This window comes from Alexandromys fortis, unplaced genomic scaffold (genome assembly GCF_014885135.2).
Source record: "Alexandromys fortis isolate MF-2015 unplaced genomic scaffold, M_Fortis_MF-2015_v1.1 scaffold_2_1_26212458, whole genome shotgun sequence".
Classification (NCBI taxonomy): Eukaryota; Metazoa; Chordata; class Mammalia; order Rodentia; family Cricetidae; genus Alexandromys; species Alexandromys fortis.
In genome coordinates this window covers 2,206,705-2,225,638 of record NW_026067930.1, presented here as the reverse complement: position 1 = coordinate 2,225,638, position 18,934 = coordinate 2,206,705, and the positions used below count along the sequence as shown (strand labels likewise).

The 18,934-nt window shown below is 48.9% G+C and overlaps 1 protein-coding gene across 1 annotated transcript in view; it reads right to left on the bottom strand.

The window, feature by feature from the left end:
* The window catches only part of LOC126503482 (maestro heat-like repeat family member 5), a 43,577-nt gene extending 34,246 nt beyond the window's left edge, over positions 1-9,331 (bottom strand). The window contains exons 1-3 of the mRNA XM_050145192.1: positions 9,269-9,331; positions 2,557-2,647; positions 1,985-2,047 (exon numbers count right to left, since the gene is read on the bottom strand). Coding sequence (XP_050001149.1) covers positions 1,985-2,047; positions 2,557-2,647; positions 9,269-9,331 — 217 coding nt within the window. The remainder of the gene's footprint in view (positions 1-1,984; positions 2,048-2,556; positions 2,648-9,268) is intronic.
* Between the last annotated feature and the right edge of the window lie 9,603 nt (positions 9,332-18,934).

The window sequence follows — 18,934 nt, the reverse complement described above, 5'->3', positions numbered from 1 at the left end:
GCTGGAGCCCCAGGTGGAACAAGAGGAGGAAAGGAGACCGTGAGTGGAATGGAGTGCCAGCATTCTGCGGTGTCCTGGCCTGCCACGACCTGAGCTGTTCCTTTCTGCCATGCCTTCCTCTCCATGGTAGACTGAGACCCCAAAGATGTGAATCAAAATTAACTTTTCTTCTTTGCTTCTGTCAGTATTTGCCATGCAATTAATACACAGCCTGTTTCCTCCTACACCAAGGCTCCTTGTTCTGGGTGCTCTGATCAGCCCTACCCACCTAGCTGCAACCCTTTGTAAGCCCTGCTGGCTCAGGCCTGCCTGAAGTTTCTTTATATCTCTGTCCTAAGTCTTCACGTGGCCTCTCCCACTAACTCTATGGCACTGGGGACCTCTGAGCACCTGCCTTTCCTGAAAAGAAAGCTCTGTTTGCCTTCAGACCTACGCTCAACAACCTGGCAGTGAGGGTGCCCACTGTAACAGGGAAGAATGGATACTATGGGATAAGCAATGAGTGACTATCAGTGACAGAGAGAGAGAGAGAGAGAGACAGAGAGACAGAGAGAGAGACAGAGAGAGAGAGACAGAGAGAGAGAGAGGGAGAGAGAGAGAGAGAGAGAGAGAGAGAGAGAGAGAGAGCAAATGAGGAGTAAGAGATTGAGTGAATGGCTGAGCATGCAAGACTGTGAGTGGGGAGAGCATGAGGGGTCCGCCTCCTAGTCGAGGGGAGCACCTCTACTGGGTGGGGCATATTTGCCATTGTTGTGCCCTGTCCTGCCCAGTGCCATGGGCTGAGTCAAGCCTAGGCAGTGTGGGTGGCCTTAACAGTGGTCCATTTTGAGAAGCCTATTGCCCACCTGGGTTCTCAAGGTCCTATCTGGTCACCTAGTGCCCGACCCTACCACGACCCTGGCTAGGGCCCCTCCCATCTGCTTTTTGCTATTTCCAGCCCCAGCTAAAGGTTCTGAGTTTCCAAGCCACAGTGGCCATGCTACTGCCTGGAGGTCTTGCTTCCTTCAGGCTGTCGCATCCCGAACTCTGCCCACCACTTTTCACTCTTAGTAGCCCTGCTCACCAAGCTCGAATGAGGCTTTCACAAACCTCAAAAGGACTCTAGAAAAGCCGAACCTCTCCTTTGCAAATTGGCCCCCTTACGATCTTTTCATGGAAGCCACCAAAGTCATTCTCAAGTGACTATCCCCAATCCTAGGGTAGAAGTGAAGGGGAAACAGAGTCTGGAAGGTTGCATGGAGGACCAGACAAGAAAAGAAGAGGAAGACTCAAGATGAGAGGGTCACTGAGTCCAAAGGGGTCTTGCCAAGAATAGAGGCGATATCATTGTCTGTCCCACCCACTCTTCCCCTCCTATCCCTTGCTTGCTGGCCTCTCCCATGCAAACTGTCCTTCCTCTTGGAGCTAATCCAGCCAGCTTGCACCCAGCCTGACTACCCAAGGAACCTGGATATCAGCTTTTCCACTGTCCTCATCCCCCTCATTCTCTCGATCCCACAATTGCCCCGAAGTGCCTGCCCAGCTCCAGAAGCCTGGTTCTCTCAGCTACAGTTCCCTGCCAAGCCTCTTGTGGTCAGCCACAGCCCTGTCTCCATGAAGCCACAGTCCTCTTCGGTTCTTTGAAGGGAGGCACAAGGGACCCATCACCAGCTCTGTGTAAACTGTCATATTACCTGGACCGGTCTCCACTGCCTTTTCGTCCCTCATTCCTTCATTGAGTCACCTGTCCATCCCTCTGCTGTGGTCTCTCCCTGAGACCTGAGCTCTCCAGCTGTATCCTTATCCCCTGGTTGGTGTTGCTGGACTCCTATTGACGGTGAGCTTCTGGGGTCACTAGGAGGTCAGCGGTCAGCCTGTGCACACTGAGGCTGCATCAGTGAACACTGACTTCTGTAGATGAAGAACGCTTCTTCCTCGTGTTGTAAGGCAGCTCAAGAGATGGCCTCCAGGCTAATCAAAGAAGCACATGAAAAAGGCCCGTTACCCATGCGTACACAGAGGTCAGCCAACACCAAGAGCTCCTGAGAACTCTGCTGGTCACCTGCACCTGTATGGGTCATTTGCTGTCAAAGATTCCCTTATCCAGGGGCATGGCTTGCTTGTCCCCGAACCCCACTTTCAGGAATTTAATCCATGGGGTAAGATTAGAGATATACAAAAATTCACTATTTAAGGACTTTCCCCAAGGCTTAAATAGCCACGGGGGTCAAAAGGAGATGCCCAGCGGGCAGTTCTGGAAGCCTGATCTTAATGCTGACTGACCACTTGGATATGGTCTGGCTCAGGGACAAAGTCCCAGAATTCTAATTTAAGATCCATTTTTCCCAGACATTGTGATTCTAGACTTTCTTTTCTGGATCCTCTTTTAAAATTTCTGGGAGGGGGTGGTGGGGTGCAAAGGAGGATGCTTTACTGTTATCAGTTTAACAAAGCAAAATGACAACCAAAACGCTACTTAAAATACAAAAAGCTATGAGTGTCTTTTTTTCTTTTGATTGGTTTTTGTTTGTTTGTTTGTTTTGAAAGGCAAGCAGAAGACAGGCTGTAAAATCATACCTCTGGCTTTGGGGAGGGAAACTGTGAGGCGGGAACTGGCCCAGGGCTCTGCCAACTCCTGGAAGTCCTGAGCTTGGTGGCCTTCGGCAGCCTGAGGAGAAGAAGGGACACTGTATGATCATGGACATGCTTGCAGCTAGCCAGGGGTAAACTGGTTGAAGACTTTTTGGCTCTGCCTGTGCCAAGGTTCAAGGAAGAGTGAAACGAGGCCAAGCTTAGCCAAGGGTAGAGGAACTGTCTGGGACTCCCAACAGCTTCCTGAAGGGAGGGAGCTTTACAGAGGACAGTGACCAGCTGCCACCAGGCATGCTGCCCCCTCCCCATGCCTGAGGAGAAGCTTGTTGAGATTCCCTGATGTCACCAGGCAGGACCATGGGCTAGGGAGAGACAGCAGGAAAATGTCAAGTAGGGAAGGTGTGCAGAACTTGCTAACAGCGGGGGGAGCAGGGATGAAGAGGGAGGGGGTCTTCCTCATAGTTCAGGACGTGGGAATCTGCACCCAAGAGGCCCCTCTACCACTGCCGATTGAAACTTCCAAAGGAAGTCCCAAGGGACATTGTGGGATTTGGTCCTCGTGGACAGGGGACAGACTTCAAAGGTACTGAGATGACAAAACTAGACTAGGCCCCAGTTGGGTCAACCATGGGGCTTAATTAAGGGGGAAATCGCCTCCCCAAAGGCAGACCTGTCCTTGGATTACTGTCCCCCAAGCCTCAGTAGGGATTGTGCTCTGAGAAATCCAACCAGAAGCCCTGGGATGGGGTGGGGAGGGGGGCTTGAGTGGCAATTTCCCAACAGCCACTGCCTGGAGGTCAGGAGGGATCCTCACCCCTGAGGATTCCATCCTAACCGACACTGAGGGCAGTTGAGAAGCACTGGGCCTGGAGCCACCTACAGAGGAGTCAGTCAGTCATTACTCAAGCCATGGAAGTCAGGCTCTGCATCATGTGAAAAGCGAGAAGGGCTGCTGGGAAGAGTCCCACCAAGGCTCTAAGGAGCCCATCTGACAGTTCCAGGAGGCTTGAACACCATGTACAGAGTCTGATTCACGGTCTGAACAGGCCAGGCCAACTGCTTGGCATCCTCCCTAGAGCCGGGCATTTTGGCTTCTAGCCTGGGAAGCCCCCACTAAGCTCCAAGTCTGACTGATGACCTGATGGTCAGAGAATGAGCGTTGTCCAGATGACCTCAGGACATAGTCAGTTCTGCGGACTCACCTAGCCTATCCCCAGGGCATTTGGACTATTTTGCTCTTAGATTTGCAATGCCCCTCAGAACGACAGTTGGAGGGGGTGTGGCTAAATCAACTGTCTCCTATGACTCTGAAAAATCACCAGTAACCCCCAACCAAGGGTAACAGACAAGGCAACAGCTGTGCAGGCTGATGCTAGAAAGGTTAGCAAGAGAAAAGCAGCCCCATGAGTCCCTTACCCTGCCCTCCTTGGACCTCAGGAATTCAGCTGACTTCAGTACAGGGCTCAGACCCTAAAGCCTTGTTTAAACAGGTGTGGTAACTCATCAGTGACAAGATGGGTTCTATTGCTCATTTTTAGTTTCTTTTCCTCAATGAGGGATACTGAGTCCCTGAGTGAGGTTCTGGAAGCCAGGGCCTGTTGAGGGAACGCTGATGAACAGTGTGAGTTGAAGGCAGAGAAAGGCCAACAGGTAAAAGCTTTGTGGGCAGGAAGGGTGTGTATCCCTGATGCCAAGCTACTCCTGGAAGGACAAAAGCCGGGCCCTGCTCAGCTAAGGTGGGTCAGGCTGGCACCCGGGGAGGGGGGGCTGCCAAGAAAAGCTACCACCATGAATGGCAGAGGGACATTCAAATATTGTCCAGACAAAAATATTTGAGAAGACCTAGGAGAAGAACTGAGGTCTAGGGCTTGGGGTCAATCTCACGTCCCCAGAAAATTCCCAAATGAGAAACCCCAGGGCAGCTGCTGTGTCTGCCTAGGCCCTCTTAAGAGGCCTCCTTCCTCTTCAGAAAAATCTCTTGAAGTTGTCACCGCACTGCTTACTGCCCCCTCCCTGGGACATTTTGGCCTCTCATTCCTGAGGAACATTCCTTTGGGATGAAGACCTGCTTCTGAGCCCACTTCCTGTGAAATAAGGGAATTGCCCAAGGGTCACTATTAAACATGTTAAGCAGTTAGCTTGAGATGAGTTTGGATCCTTAGCAGACATGTCTGTCTGTCTGTCTGTCTGTCTGTCTGTCTGTACCCTGAGAAATGATGGTTTGGGACTTTATGGGTTCTCATCTACCACTACAAAAGGCGTTAGTCTGTCAAGAACACAACATCTCTAGCAGAAGTGTTGTGATGGCCACTGTAGCCCTGGTAGAATTTGGGGGAGATTTTTTTTTAACTGTTCCAAACCTGTGTGAGAGACTGGAGTCTTCTAAATCATCAATCCAAGTGGCCTCCTATAGCATTTTGATGGTTCAAGTCGGGATTCGACCTGACATGCCAGCACAAAAACGTTGTATTTTCTGGCACACCACTCTCCGGTACTCTGCCAAAGACAGTGGGGCAAGCCAGAGACCCTGACTTCGGCTGGAGAGGACCCAGGATTTGGGGACGAGTTTGAAACAGAATCTCATTTTATCTTGGAGACAGTGACAGCAGCTGCTACCTTTTGAGTAGTGGCTGTGTTTAGACAGGCTCCTGTCAGGACCAAGGTCTCGCCAAGCCCCACTACTAGTTCAGCCACCTTCCTTGTTCTGCTTTTGAAGACTTAACATTGATTAGAACCATGGTAGTATTGGGCAGCCATGTGGCTTTGGGATCTGGATGGATTCTTCCCACACACCCACAGGCCACAGATTCCTTTGAATTTAAACCTTTATTTGTCTACCACAGGGGGTCCCTCATACTGTTTTAAGGGTCCCCTAAGAACATGGAGACTCACCTAGACTCAGGCCTGTGGAGGCTCTGTTTGAGGTCAGGGCCCCTGGACATTCATTTTTTTTTATTTTAATTTTTTGAGCAACCAGAAATAGCTACATGCTGCGTGTGTTTGTTAGGAAGGATTCCCCATTAGCCCCTCCTGCCTTAGCCTTTTCTTTTTGTGCCTTCTCAAACTGGGGCCCATGTCAGCCTGTTGCTGTTCTAACCTCTGATGGAATGCGCTGGCAACCTGGGACAGCTATGGTTCTGCACAGAAAATTATTGAGGCTGTTAAAGCATCCACTACCAAACCCTAAGTCCACAGACCACTATGGAAATAGGAACACATCTGTTTGTTCTTCAGAGGCCGGGAACCAACAGAGCCAGCTGAGCTAAACTTCCTAGTTAGACCTTTGGCCAGGGGTTGGGGAGTGGATTTCACCATACCCTGTGTATATGCCCCAAGGTTGTGCAGGAGAAATTGCCATGGGGACAAAACCAAGGGACCCTCTTTTTTGTTTTAACCACTAGGCCCCAACACTGTGACTTCTCGTTCCTAGAACATGTCTTTTTCTTTTTTCCTCTTTCAAAACGGAAGTAAAAGATTAGCTTTGAATCTGACCAATCAGATGCTCATATAGGCCATACGGGAAAAGGAAGCAGGTTTGTGAGCTGGGAGAAGAGTTCCCGGTAACAGAGACAGGCTGCCTCCAATCGGGTGCTCCTAACAGATAGTTTGAACCAGACCAGCGCCTAGACACAGGTACAGCTGCTGGCCAGGTTCCAGCCATTTTCATTTGGCCAAACCAGAAAATATTGCCCAGCTTCTGCAGCAGAGTCCTGTAACTCCCCACACTGTGTCCTAAAAGCAGCAGACTCCATGCGACAAATAGAATCTATACCCAAACTCTTTTCAAGGACCTGGTACCACTTCTTGCCTCATGGGGAATCCCCGAGCAAAGCTCAGTCTGGTCTCTGTCCTTCTCTGACCACAGCTCCCAGACAGGGAAGGGCCTATGAGCTCAGACAGAAGGTCCCATCTGGGCCACCATTGCTTTGTAATAGGGACTCACTGTTTCTTGATGGGGAGTAAGAACAGAACAGTGAGAGCAGATGTCATGCAAAGATTGTTGACAGAAAAGGAGAACTCTAAACTCGACTCTGAAATCAGGGTGAGCTGCAGAGGGGAAGGGAGAAGAGCCAGCACCTCCAAGGGATGGGATGGTCCATCACGGGCGCCACCTAGCCATCTGATCCTCTGTACTTGTGTTCTGGAAGTGAGGACCAGCCCCTCCGTGGCTGGAAGTTTCACTGTTAGACTGAGGTTGGCCCTTGGGTGGCCGGAGTGTGTGCCTTAGGGTGGCTCATGGACCATCACTGCTGACAGCTCAAAAAAACAATGTGTTAGAAGAATGAGCCCCCTGGATTTCACACTAAAGAGGACATGGTCTGCACCATGCTTTCACAGACTGCCCCTCTGCTAAGAGGCCAGGGTGGGGGTTCTCAGAAGGTCTCGTGCTGGCTGCCATTTCCCTTTGTCACCCCTTTGGGTGGAGTTTGAAGAATCTATTAGAAGGGCACTGGTGCAGTGTGGTAGGTGTTTGGTCACTGCGACAAGTACTTGGCCAGACAAGGGAGGAAAGATTATTTGGGCTTGTAGTTTCAATTATTTTATCTCATGGATGACTGAATCCATTGCTTAGCTATGGGGCAGGGTAAACCACTTACTCCCTAAGGACCAGGATGCAGAACAACAGACAATGTCCTTCAGTAATATTCTCTTAATGAATGACTTTGAGCAAGACCCCACCTCCTAAATGTCACCAAATTATGGCTCCAGCAATGGATTAATCCGCTGATGAGACCAGAGTCCATTCACCTCTCAATGACTGGATCCACCAGCTGGGCACAAAGACTTCAACACTTCAGCTAATTGGGGACACTTCACATCCAAACCACACGGGGTCACCCTCACCCTAGCGGGGACCTGAAGAAAGAAACCTTGTTCCAAAGAAGGCCTGGATCTATAAACTGTGGGACACTTGAGATTGCTTTCTTCCTTTAAGGGCACAGAACCCCAGGGCGGGGCTTGCCTTACCAGGGGCTTTAGATTGTACTATGTTTTGTTGACTTGCATTTGTCTCCATTATCTATAGATGTGGGGGAGGAAGGAAGTGGGGCACCAGCATACAGGACAGGGCAGTGTTGGCCAGTGTTGGCAGGTGGCTCCCATATTTGCAGAGAAAGATGCAGGATTGTGGGGCTCTTCTTGGCTTCCAGTCCATGGTGGCCATGGCTATCTAGCAGGCCACCTCTACAGCTTCTTTCGTTAGTCTGCAAAGAGCACCCAGGATATCCTGTCCTGTCACGTGGGAAAGAGAGGAGGCAAAGCCTAGAAGCCAGTAGGAAAGGCAGACTTTGACAGCATAGTCACGCAGGAGGGCGAGTGAGCAGAGGAAGGAACATCTCTGCTTGGAGAATGGGTGCAGGCCTCACCGAGGAATGGGGATGCCAGCTGAGGCTTGAAACACACAGAGACATGAGCTGGGTGGTTGGGAGGGAAAGGGCCTCATAGCAGCAGAAAGCGATCACAGAGACCCACAGCAAGGAGGATTTGGCCAGCTGGAGGCTGAGGATACTGGGTGGAGGTTTGTCCTCGTGGTGGCCAGCCTGGCCAACATAGCAGAAGGAGGAAGTGGGCTGGGTACCCATTGCAAAGCCATTTTAAAGTGCATGGTGTCTTATCGGATTTTTGAAGGATGTGAAGGGGAGGCAGCTGACAACTCTGGGCCCTTTCAAGAGGAAAGGCCCATATAGGAGGAGGCAAAAGAAGTGGCCACCCTACTTCCCTCTACCCAACTGAGCTGTCACTCAGCAGGGATTGGTCAATGTCAAGCAGCCCAGGATAGGTGCCAGGTGACCCAGGCACAGGAAGACAGTCTGACTTGTCAGGGCTTTCCTTCCATCTCCGGGCTATAGCAGAAACATTTCCTTAATAGCCACCTCAGTTGTCCCAAGAGAGTGTTCTTCATCTTTGAATCTGAGTCCCAGATGGGAACTGGAGTTCATGAAGGAACCCTAGGATTGGGAGTCCTCGGGGTGGTCTGAGGGTGAGGTGAGAATTAAGAAGGACCCTGATTAGACTCTCTGGGACACAACGCAGCCTTCACACCCCCAGCAATCCTCTCTCCTACTCCCATAGAGCCAGGCCAGAGGCAGATGCCTGCTCTGTGCTCCTGTGGAAGCCCCACACCTCCACTATTGCTTTGTGGTCTTGTTACCGAACCTGCAGGTCCTCTTTTCCCTTTTGTACCCATTGGCAGATCCTCCAGCAATTCTGAGAACCCTCAGGAAACTGCATCAGTGGCCAGTGAATGAAAGGGAAGGGACACCTTTAGAAGCAGCTTCTCTGACAGGCCTGAAACCTTAAGGTGTTTTTCTAGTAGAGAGTTGTGAGGGTGTGGTGTGCACTCTGTTTGACATTGTCAAAGCTCTTCTGGGAAAGGGAGCCTTTATGGACCAGGCCCTACCTCCTTCTTCCTACCCTAATTTGGCTGGATCTGTTATGGAGATGGTGGGTGTCTTTTAGAATGAGATGATTATGAGCCCAAGAGAGTCTGGAGGGTTAGTGGCCTGGGAGATACCTAGGTGGTCCAGTAGCGTGTGTGGTCATCGGCATCTAGTTGTTACTCCAGAAAGTGAACAGCATCTGGGAGAGATCACCAGGTCCTGGGATTTGAGGGTTAGCCCTGGAAAAATCCCTAAGCTACTTTGCCTTTGCAGTGCCTACTGCATGAGGCTGTGATGAAGGCTGATTGGGTACTTACCAGGCTTGGACAGAGCCGGTCCCCACAATGGTGCGCTGTAGGCGCTGTGCTGTTGGGAGACATTGCATCATGAGGGTTGGATTACAACTGGGTGGGAAGAGCTGTGAGGGTGGTAGGCACATCCCTCAGGGAATGGGGGAAATAGAAGTGGCATAGAGAATGGGCCAGAGGCCTGGGAGTGCAGCATCTGTGTCTAAGGAAGAACCAGGAGTGTTGGGGGGTGGTTAAGGCCACTCTGTAGAAGGTTCTACCCCTCACTTCTGCCTTCTGTCCATCTGACATATGGCAGGCTGGACACTGGGTTGGAAAAGTACAGTAGACAACAGGGTAAGCAAAACACAAGCCTTTTTCTACTGTAAGCCTCAAGGAGCAGAGAGTTGGTTAAGATAAAGGCCGTGTCACACACGGTGGTGCTCAGTGGGCTGCAGCTAGATGGGCCGAGGAGGTAGCCTAGCCTCTTAAGACCTCTTTCAGCAGAGGATGCTTTCCCATATTCCAAGAAGAGAAGCTGGGGAGGAGTCCTGAGGTGCCAAGACCCCACTCATCCCCAGAAATATGGCCTCACATTAGCCCGTCATCCTCCAAAGGTCAAGTTGGACGCTAGGAAGAATGGAGTGAGAAATGTGTCCTGCTCATTGTCGGTTACTGCTGTATCCTCAAGTTTTCCCCTCTCAGATCTCAGAGACCCTCTCTGCCTACACAGATTCAGTCTTCCTAACTGACCGCAGCAGAAGAGGTAAGCTCTGGGCCCCACAGGCCCTCAGCTTGTGTCTGTTGAAGGAATAATGTGTACAGAAAGTTCCTGCGAAGCCTGGTCAAGGCAAGGTTTCCAGAACCAAAGAACGAGCGAAAGGCAGATGATCTGGCTCCCTTTCCCTGACATCTCTTGCAGAAGCACAGGAAACGAGACCTCTGCTTTTTCCGCTCAGGAACTGCAGGCTCTTGTCTGGCATCAGCCGGTGACTCAAGAAGTCTTAGACCCCTGAGTTAAAATGATCCTGTCTAACTTCTCTGGCCTGCTGCTCTATGCTGAATGAGTGAGTGGGCAGAAGAGGCACAGGGCTCAGGCAGAAGAGGCACAGGGCTCATTGGAGCCAAGGACACACCAGCTGATAGACATCCCTCGGACGAACGCTTCAACTGCAGTGTATTTAGCTGGGGGCAGACAGGTGGAGAAGGAAGGCTTCCTCAGACATTCCCTGAGAGGAACTGGGGTAGGCCCTGGCAGCCTCATGAGTCTCGGGGAAGAAGGGACCTGAGTATGCAGAGGAGGCCGAGATGGCCAGTGTTATTCAGGCTTCGCCGTAGAGGGTGGGGCTGCTCAGAGAAGAGAGCAACAGCAAAGAGTAAACCCTACAGCTTCAACACCTCTGGCCATTCAGAGGCCCTCATGAATGGGCTGTCTAACCCTTGCCCTCCTCCAGGGCACACAGTCTGGCTTCAATGGAGTCCCGGGGCGGCCTTCACTCAGCAGGTGTCCTTGGCTATGCGGGCAGAACTGGGCTTGAATTTCTGTGTTTTCTGTTTCATTCTGTGTGCCGCTGAGCCCTGCATCAAGCCAACCAGCCTCTTGTCACTGCAGCTGTCCAGCAGACCCTGAACATGGGTCGTCAAATCCCTTCCCAGGGGGGCCTTGTCTTTCATGCTGTCTCTGATTGGAGTGTTAGGTAAAACCCACTTCGCAAAGGGAGTGCGGTATCATATCCTGCTTCTGGAGAAGAATACAAAGTTGGTGTCATCCTCTAGACATGGGGGAGGGGTATCTCTAGCAAAGAGAGTTCTTTCCGGGGGGTGGGGATCTACAACATTGAGAAGCAGTTTCATCCCATTGGCCCCCTCATTCATTCATGAATGAAATAAAAGCCCTGATCACATTCACGGGATCTTGAATGAATCAATTCTAATTTTGAAACCTTTTTTCTTCAATTATCTCATCAGCCAGTGAGGCCAGAGATGAATGATTCTGGCCTGGGTGATTCGAAAGACTCTAGGAAGGCAGGAATGTCGGTCTGAGGGTCTGAGGCCGTGGAGTAGTAATGAGAGCCAATGGGGCTGGGCTAGATGCTTCCCCTTCCCAGGTCAGAGGGGCTTCTCCGCTTTGACCAGCACGTTTATCTGCTGTCTCTGGTTCCCAGATGGAAATCCAGTCCTCCTCACAGCTGCAGAAGCCACAGGATATCCTGGGTGGCCGGAGTGTTGGGAGCTGTGACAGATTATGTCCAAAAATGCAAAGCAGAAGTCTTGGAGAGTGGGTCAGTCTGACTAGGTAGGGGGACAAGAGTGAGATCTTGTTTCCCCTTCCCCCTCCAGGGATCCTTGACTTAGGATCCCATGTACAGAGAGAGCCCTGTGGATCTGGGATCTACTTCCTGGAAAGTTCTCCCCCAATGCCTCCCTAAGGCCTGTTGGATGAGAGCTAGGCTGAGGGATAGCAGCCAGGGCCCTCTCCCCTACTGAGAGCACCTGAGTGTGTACCTCCCTGGCCTGGAAACTGGGAAGCTGCTCTGGAATAGTGGCTACTTTTGTCCCTCAGAGAGGAAGGTATAAGATACTGCTGCACCAAGAGGCTACCAAGCTGTTTGTCTTGCTCATGTGACTTTCCAGGCAAGTACCAAAAGAGAGCAGAGAATTAAAAGGTTCTGGCCTTGTGCTACTATAGGGTTTTGGCATGTCCTTTCCAGAGCAGTCTCTGTCCTGTGGGGCTCCGAGATGCCTGGGATATGGGGTTTGGCAATGTATCATTTGTTATCTCTTAAAGGGACAGGGTACCCAGGTGACAGACCAGGCCAGCAGATTATAACAGTTCTTTTTCTTATAATAAAAAGGTGGGAAGATAGGCCTAGCAGGTTGAGGGAATTGGGACGGTGGACTATCAAGACAGTTTCAAGTTTATTTGTGGGCCTCATCTTGGGGGGGGGGTGCTGAGAAAGCTGGGTGCTGATCACATCTTGAGGTAGCTGGTCACTTTATTCCTGTCCAGGGTTTGTGGTATGGAAATGTCTGGTGTCTTTTGGACCTGGCAAGGTATTGGCAGAGCAGAGGACAGAGTTAAGTCTAAGAAGAAAAAAAAAAATTCAGGACCAGTGAATTGAGAGCGGTGTATCTGGCCCACGAAAGGTGGACCCTTCATTTCGGCTTCCTGAAACTCACAAAACATAAGTTTAAACAGCAGCATATTTATGTCAGAATGACTGTGACAGATGTTTTTGCACAATGAAAAGTATTTGTAAGACTATGCAAGGCAGCATGAGAGATAAATTTGATAACTTATATTTGTCCTCACACCTTTGTAACTTACAGGTACACATTTTAGTAATTTGCATTTGTATATTTTAAAATATCTTTTATTTAGAACATATTAGAAGTCATACTGAAAGTTGTTTATAAAGATGTTGTCCTTTTAAATTGACAGAACTTCTCAGTTGTCAAACTACCTACATCAGAGATCTTTGAGAAGGATAAAATTTTACTTGAGGAGTCATTGATTTAAAAAAAAAATTACAAGAAACTTACTCGGTTGTCTACCTAGAGCCTCTCCTCAGGGTCCTCTATGGTCGTTGGGGGTCAGATTTGCCTTTTGTTGTTAAAAGCAGGGCTTGCCAGACTCCAAAAGATCCTGTGTCTTAGAAAATCTGTAGGAGGACAAGCCTGCCTTGACCTGAGCAGCTAGGCTGTCAATTCCAGTGATTCTGTCCACTGTCTGGAGATATTCAGTTTAGCGGAAAGGCAATTTTGCCCATTAGCGCTTTCACTTGAAGCGAATTGCAGATGGACGTTGTTCTGTACCCATCTGTCTTCTGTCTTCTTTGGAGAAAATAGGGTGCTGCTGCTAGGAGCCAACCTGTCTCTCTGTTATGAAAAGTCCTTTAATAATTAAACAATTAAATTGGGAGAAGGGGGATGGGGGGAGAAGAGAGAAAGGCAGAGAGAGAAAAGAGGGAGGGGGGGAGAGAGAGAGAGAGAGAGAGAGAGAGAGAGAGAGAGAGAGAGAGAGAGAGAGAGAGAAGCTACTTCTTCAGAAGAGGGATAGAAAGAGAGAAAGCAGGTTGGAGAGGAGGCTGGAGATCTGCTTGCCTCAGTGAAAGGAGGGGTTGGTAGGGGCTTGTCTTGTGTGTGTATGTGTGTGTGTGTGTGTGTGTGTTTGTATTGGTTGTTTTTATTGAATATGCACAATAAAAAAGCATGAAAAAAGTCATTGATTTACAAAGGGACTCTCTCTAAAATTCAGTTAATGCTTTCTCCTGTCCCACACTACCGTCTCGCCAGCAAGAACGACGCAGCACAATCAGGATCCTTCTGCAGAAAAGCTTTAATGTGTCTTGAGAGGGAGAGCATAAGTTTACAAGGCGGAGACCCCAAGGAACAAAAACCCAACCCTTATATAGGTTAACAGTCCCCGCCTCGGATGTGTCACACCCCGACTGGCTGCAGCTTGTCGGCCCATATGATGCCATGGGAGAGGCAGAGAGCAAGGGATGGAATTTTACCATGCACATACGCACTGGCTTGATTACGGGGTGATGCTGCCGGATGTCAGCACCATCTTGTAATGGAGTATGTGGGAGCGGCCCCCCACATCTCCCCCTTTTCATTTAAAAGCAATCAGGCTTTCCCAGGCTATGAGGGTAGAGACAGTGGTTGTACTTCCCAATGTAAAAATATGTGAGACGTGTACGAAATCTATCCCTAGATTCATTGAACCCAGGATGCTTTTGACCTGCCCTCTGCCATTTTTTCTGGGAAAGGGAAAATGAGGCAGACAACCCTTATGCAGAACAACTTGCCTCTCAGAGAGAGCAACTCTCTGTGTGATGCTCTTAGCTCAACACCCCTCTTGGGAGGCCAGACTGAACACCCTACCCTGTGCAATGAACCTAAGTTCCGGGTGTGCAAGGGCTGTTCAGTCGGCAGCCTATTGCTTGAGCATAGATAGCCAGATATCAGTGGAAGCCCCTTGTTCTAGGGCGACCAAAGCCTGTGCAATCATCACCTTGTCTCTTTTGTTTTGGGTTCTGAGCTTACAGACCAGCCAGAGAAGAAACACTATTCTACAGCAAATGACTGCACCAAACAATCTCACCCCCACCCATTCCTTAAAATATGAAACAGCTGGAGAAATCCATGAAGACAGCCCCTCCGTGAAGGACAGGTCAAGGCGGGTAGAATTGATCTGGACAATGGCGGCTCTCAATTCGCGAAGCGTCTGCTCAAACTCAAAGGTCCAATTCTGTAAAATAAATTGCGAAAGGCTTTTCGACAGATTAGCTGCTTTTGTAAAATTTTCATATTGAATAGAGGTAACGCACAGGCCAGGAAGCTTTTGTTCGCAACCTAATTGTGCCATTTGCCATAATATATCCAGCTGTTCTTGCACAAGGTCAATACGCTGATTGACCAACATAAGTCCCCCTTGTACTTGAGTATTTGCGGAAGCTTGCTTAAGGCCATAGAAACCGAAGCTGACAGACCATTAATGGCCTGCGTGGTTTGCACGGAATTGGACAGGGCGAGAGCGGAGGCAGTGACAGATGCAGCGACTGCCGTGGCAGCAACAATGCCAACAATAATTGCTGAAATTTCAAAATCCCTTTTTTCTTGAAACAATGTCATGTTGTTGGGTGCCTCCACCGGAACAGGTACAAAACGTGGCATTCGAGTTACCACCGCAAGGGGGAATTCTTGAGCATCCCAACATACGGTGTAATAACATCCACCGGATCCACAATATAACTCATTGCCAATGGCACTATTGTTGCTCACAATCCACATAAAAGGGGGCCAAACATAAACCGGAGTTGCTTCATAATCTATATGTCTATAAGATTTATATTTAACTCCGGAGGCTGTCCAGTGAAATGAGCCTGAGCTCTTGCCTGATTGAAGCTGACTGCCTAGGGATCCCTTCCAATCAAATTCTAATTGTCCCTGTTCGCTTCTGCCTCCGTTTAGCATGGCCATGGGTGTAAGATATGTACAGCTCCCATTAACTCCACAAAGGGTTAGTATCAGCTCGCATGGGGTCCAATGATGTAAAATTGGTTCCCATGCCAATCCTTGGGGAGAAAGAAAATAGGCCTGCCTGGATTGACATCCGTTCCAAGGCAATGCCATCTCTTCAAACTGTCTACCAGTGCAAAAAGGGGCCAATTTTGGTTGCCGTGGCGGAGTAAAAGAACTATTCACTGTTGAGAATTGTGGTCACCAACCGTAATTGACGGTGGCATTAGCCACAATATTGGCGTTAGGTCCCCATGTCGCCTGCCTCAACCATGCTGAAGACAAATTGCCTATGGCAATACAGGGTTCACCAGCACTACTATTATCCATAACCAGGAAGCACAGGCTTCCCTTAAGAGAAAGGGTCCTATTTTCTTGAAGTTTTTCGATCTGTTCATCTTTGGGTAAAAAGGCAAGTCCTAGCTCTTTATTAGTGGCAAAGAATCGGGGAAAAACCTGTGCATTATATATCACTGGCATCAGCAACGGAAAGGTCGACATGATTCCCCAACGTGGCTCCCCCTGCACGGCCGGGGTCCTCATGGTAGCACCACGAGGATCAACCCGCTCTTCATCACATGAGAGTGATCCCCACCGTCCTTCCGTTCCAAGATTGTTCTGGTGAGCCGTTCAGGGACCCAGAAAGGATTTTCTTCATTCTATGGAAAAATACAGACAGCTCCCCTGGATCTTATTAGAATAGGATCCAGGCCTTTCCATTCATTAGTCAACACATCCTTCCATTTTACTAAATCCTTAGGCCGCTGCGGATCCGAACAGTGTCGTGTTGCCTCATTTTGACCATTATCATCCAGATTCAAAAAATTTATGGTAAACAAGGCCATGGCGATGGCCAGTCTTGGCGTCAGGGGCAACTCCTTCATTATTCCCCCTTTTTGTTTAAGTAAATAGCCTTGAGTGTACGATGTGCTCGCTCCACAATGTCCTGTCCCTGATGGTTATGGGGCAGGCCTGTAATGTGCGTAACTTGCATTTGCAAACAAAACTGCTTAAACTTCTGAGAGGTATAGGCAGGCCCATTATCAGTTTTTAAGAATGTTGGCTTTCCCCAAGCACTCCATGCCTCAAGGCAATGTTGAATGACATGAGAAGCCTTTTCTCCTGTGAGAGGCGTGGCATGAAGAATGCCAGAGCATGTGTTGATGGACACATGCACATATTGAAGTTTCCCAAAAGCAGTGATACGAGTAACATCCATTTGCCATATCTGTAAAGGCAAAATTCCTCTGGGGTTTACCCCAGTATGCCTGACAGGGAGAAACTGGCAGCAATTGTGAAACTGGGTCACAATGTCACGAGCCTCCTTTCTAGTGAGAGAAAAGCACTTACGCAGGGTTTCAGCTGTAACATGAAAGTTATCATGAAAGGATTTTGCAGCTTGTAATGGGGAGGCGAGGGCTGCCGCAGGCAGCTAGTCGTGTAGCGCGATCAGCCAAATCATTACCCAAACTCATAGGACCCGGGAGCCCTGAATGTGCTCTAATATGTGTAATAAATAATGGAGCTCTTCTATTTAGCAAACATTCCTGTAATTTGTGGAATAAAGATGCCATTGTGCTGGTAGATCTTATAATACCAGCAGTCTCAAGTAATTTTACAGCATTGACCACATAGGCAGAATGGGAAACAATATTGAGGGGGCAATGAAATTTTTGAAGAACCTCCAGCACCACCATGCATTCCATTACCTGTGGTGAGGTGGCAGGGAAGTTTTTTGAAAACACCTTAGAATCTACTACATAGGCTCCCATACCGTTCTTGGAGCCGTCTGTGTATACCACCACTCCATCTTTTAGAGGGATGGAAGATATTACCTGTGGAAACACAATGGTACGACATGCAGCAAACTATAGCAATGGGTGTTTGGGATAATGATTATCGATTTTCCCCGAAAAGGTAGTGTCCAGAATGGCCCAATCATCAGAGGTGGCGGCCAAGGTTTGTATCTGAAGGGAAGTATAGGGGACTATCATGACCGCTGGATGTTTTCCAAAATGACTAACAGATGTTTTTAGGCCTTTAAGGGCAATCTGAGCTATAGCGGCTGGATACCAGTCAATAATTTTTTGAGGAGAAGCATGTGGATGGATCCACAGTAACGGTCCATTTTGCCATAACACAGCAGTAGGCAACTTTCTTGTTTTAAACACACAAAGAGAAAATGGCTGGGTTACATCAATGCGGCACAATTGTGCCTCCTCAATGGATTTTTCCACTAACAATAAGGCTGCTTCTGTTGCCGATGTCAAAGCCCAAGGGGAAGTGATATGAGCATTCCCCTCCAAGATATCAAACGGGTTTTAGGGAGGACCTTGGACTTTCCACGGGGCAGGGAACCCTGACTGCTCTTTGGATTGGAGAGGGAGGGGGAGAGGAGTGGGAGGATGGGGAGAGGAGTGGGGGAAAGGGGAGAAGGGTGGGAGGAGGGGGAGGGAAATGGGAGGCTGGGAGGAGGCAGAAACTTTTTTTCCCTTTTCTCAATAAAAAGAAGAAGGTAGAGCTAATGGGCCAACCAGTGATTTCATTAATATAGTTTCTGTGTGGTTATTTTGGGGCTAAGTGGCCAGGAACTAACTCGTGGCCTCCACCTACATTAGACCTGATTTCTCATAAAAAAAATCAGCAGAGGAAATCTTTAAAAATGCTCACAGCCAATTAATATCTCCCAATAACTTTTGAAAATCATTTAATGTTCGCAAATCATCTTTATAAATTTTTAATTTTTGTGGAAGAATCATATCTGGAAGAATAATGGAGCCTAAAAACTGGCCAGTATCCGCAATTTGAACCTTTTCAGCAGCTATCTGGAGGCCCCAAAGCTGTAAGTTTTTAAGTAGCAATGGATAGGCCTTTTCAAGGACCTTTAAATCCTCGTGACACGTAAGCACATCATCCATATAATGGACCACAAGCAAGTAGTGGTCTAAGAGCCTCTTGTACATACAATTGGCACATAGTAGGACTGTTGGTCATATCCTGGGGCAAAACTTTCCATTGAAATCGCTTATCAGGTTCCATGTGATTAACTGAAGGGACAGTAAATACAAAGCGAGGTCTATCAGCAGGGTACAATGGAATAGAAAAGAAACAATCTTTAATATCTATTATTATTAGGCTCCAATTCTTGGGTAGGGCTGAGAATACGGGGAGCCCCCGCTGTACTGCCCCGAGGGGATGCATTTGCTCATTGATAGCTCTTAAATCATGTAGCAAACGCCATTTTTCTGACTTCTTTTTAATGAAAAAAATAGGAGTATTCCAGGGGGAAGAAGATGGCTCTATGTGTCCCAAAGCTAATTGTTCTGCAATAAGCTTGGTCACAGCTTCCAATTTTTCAGAGGTCAGTGGCCACTGGGGAACCCACACCGGAGTCTCTGTTTTCCATGGTATAGGTCGTGCTGCCCCAGTGGTGCCTAGGAAAAACCCAGGCCCTGTCTTCCTTGGTTGGGGTTGGGCGCTACCGGCTCTATCCGTCCTTGTCCTAGGTGACCAGCCCTTTTCCTGCTTCGTACCCCATCTTTCTCATCATATCAGTAGCTTGGGGTGAATATTTATTAGATAATGTTAATCCCATGTCTTGCATAACGTCCCTTCCCCATAGGTTAAAAGGCAGGGGGAGCACATACGGGGTAAACCATCCTTGTTGTC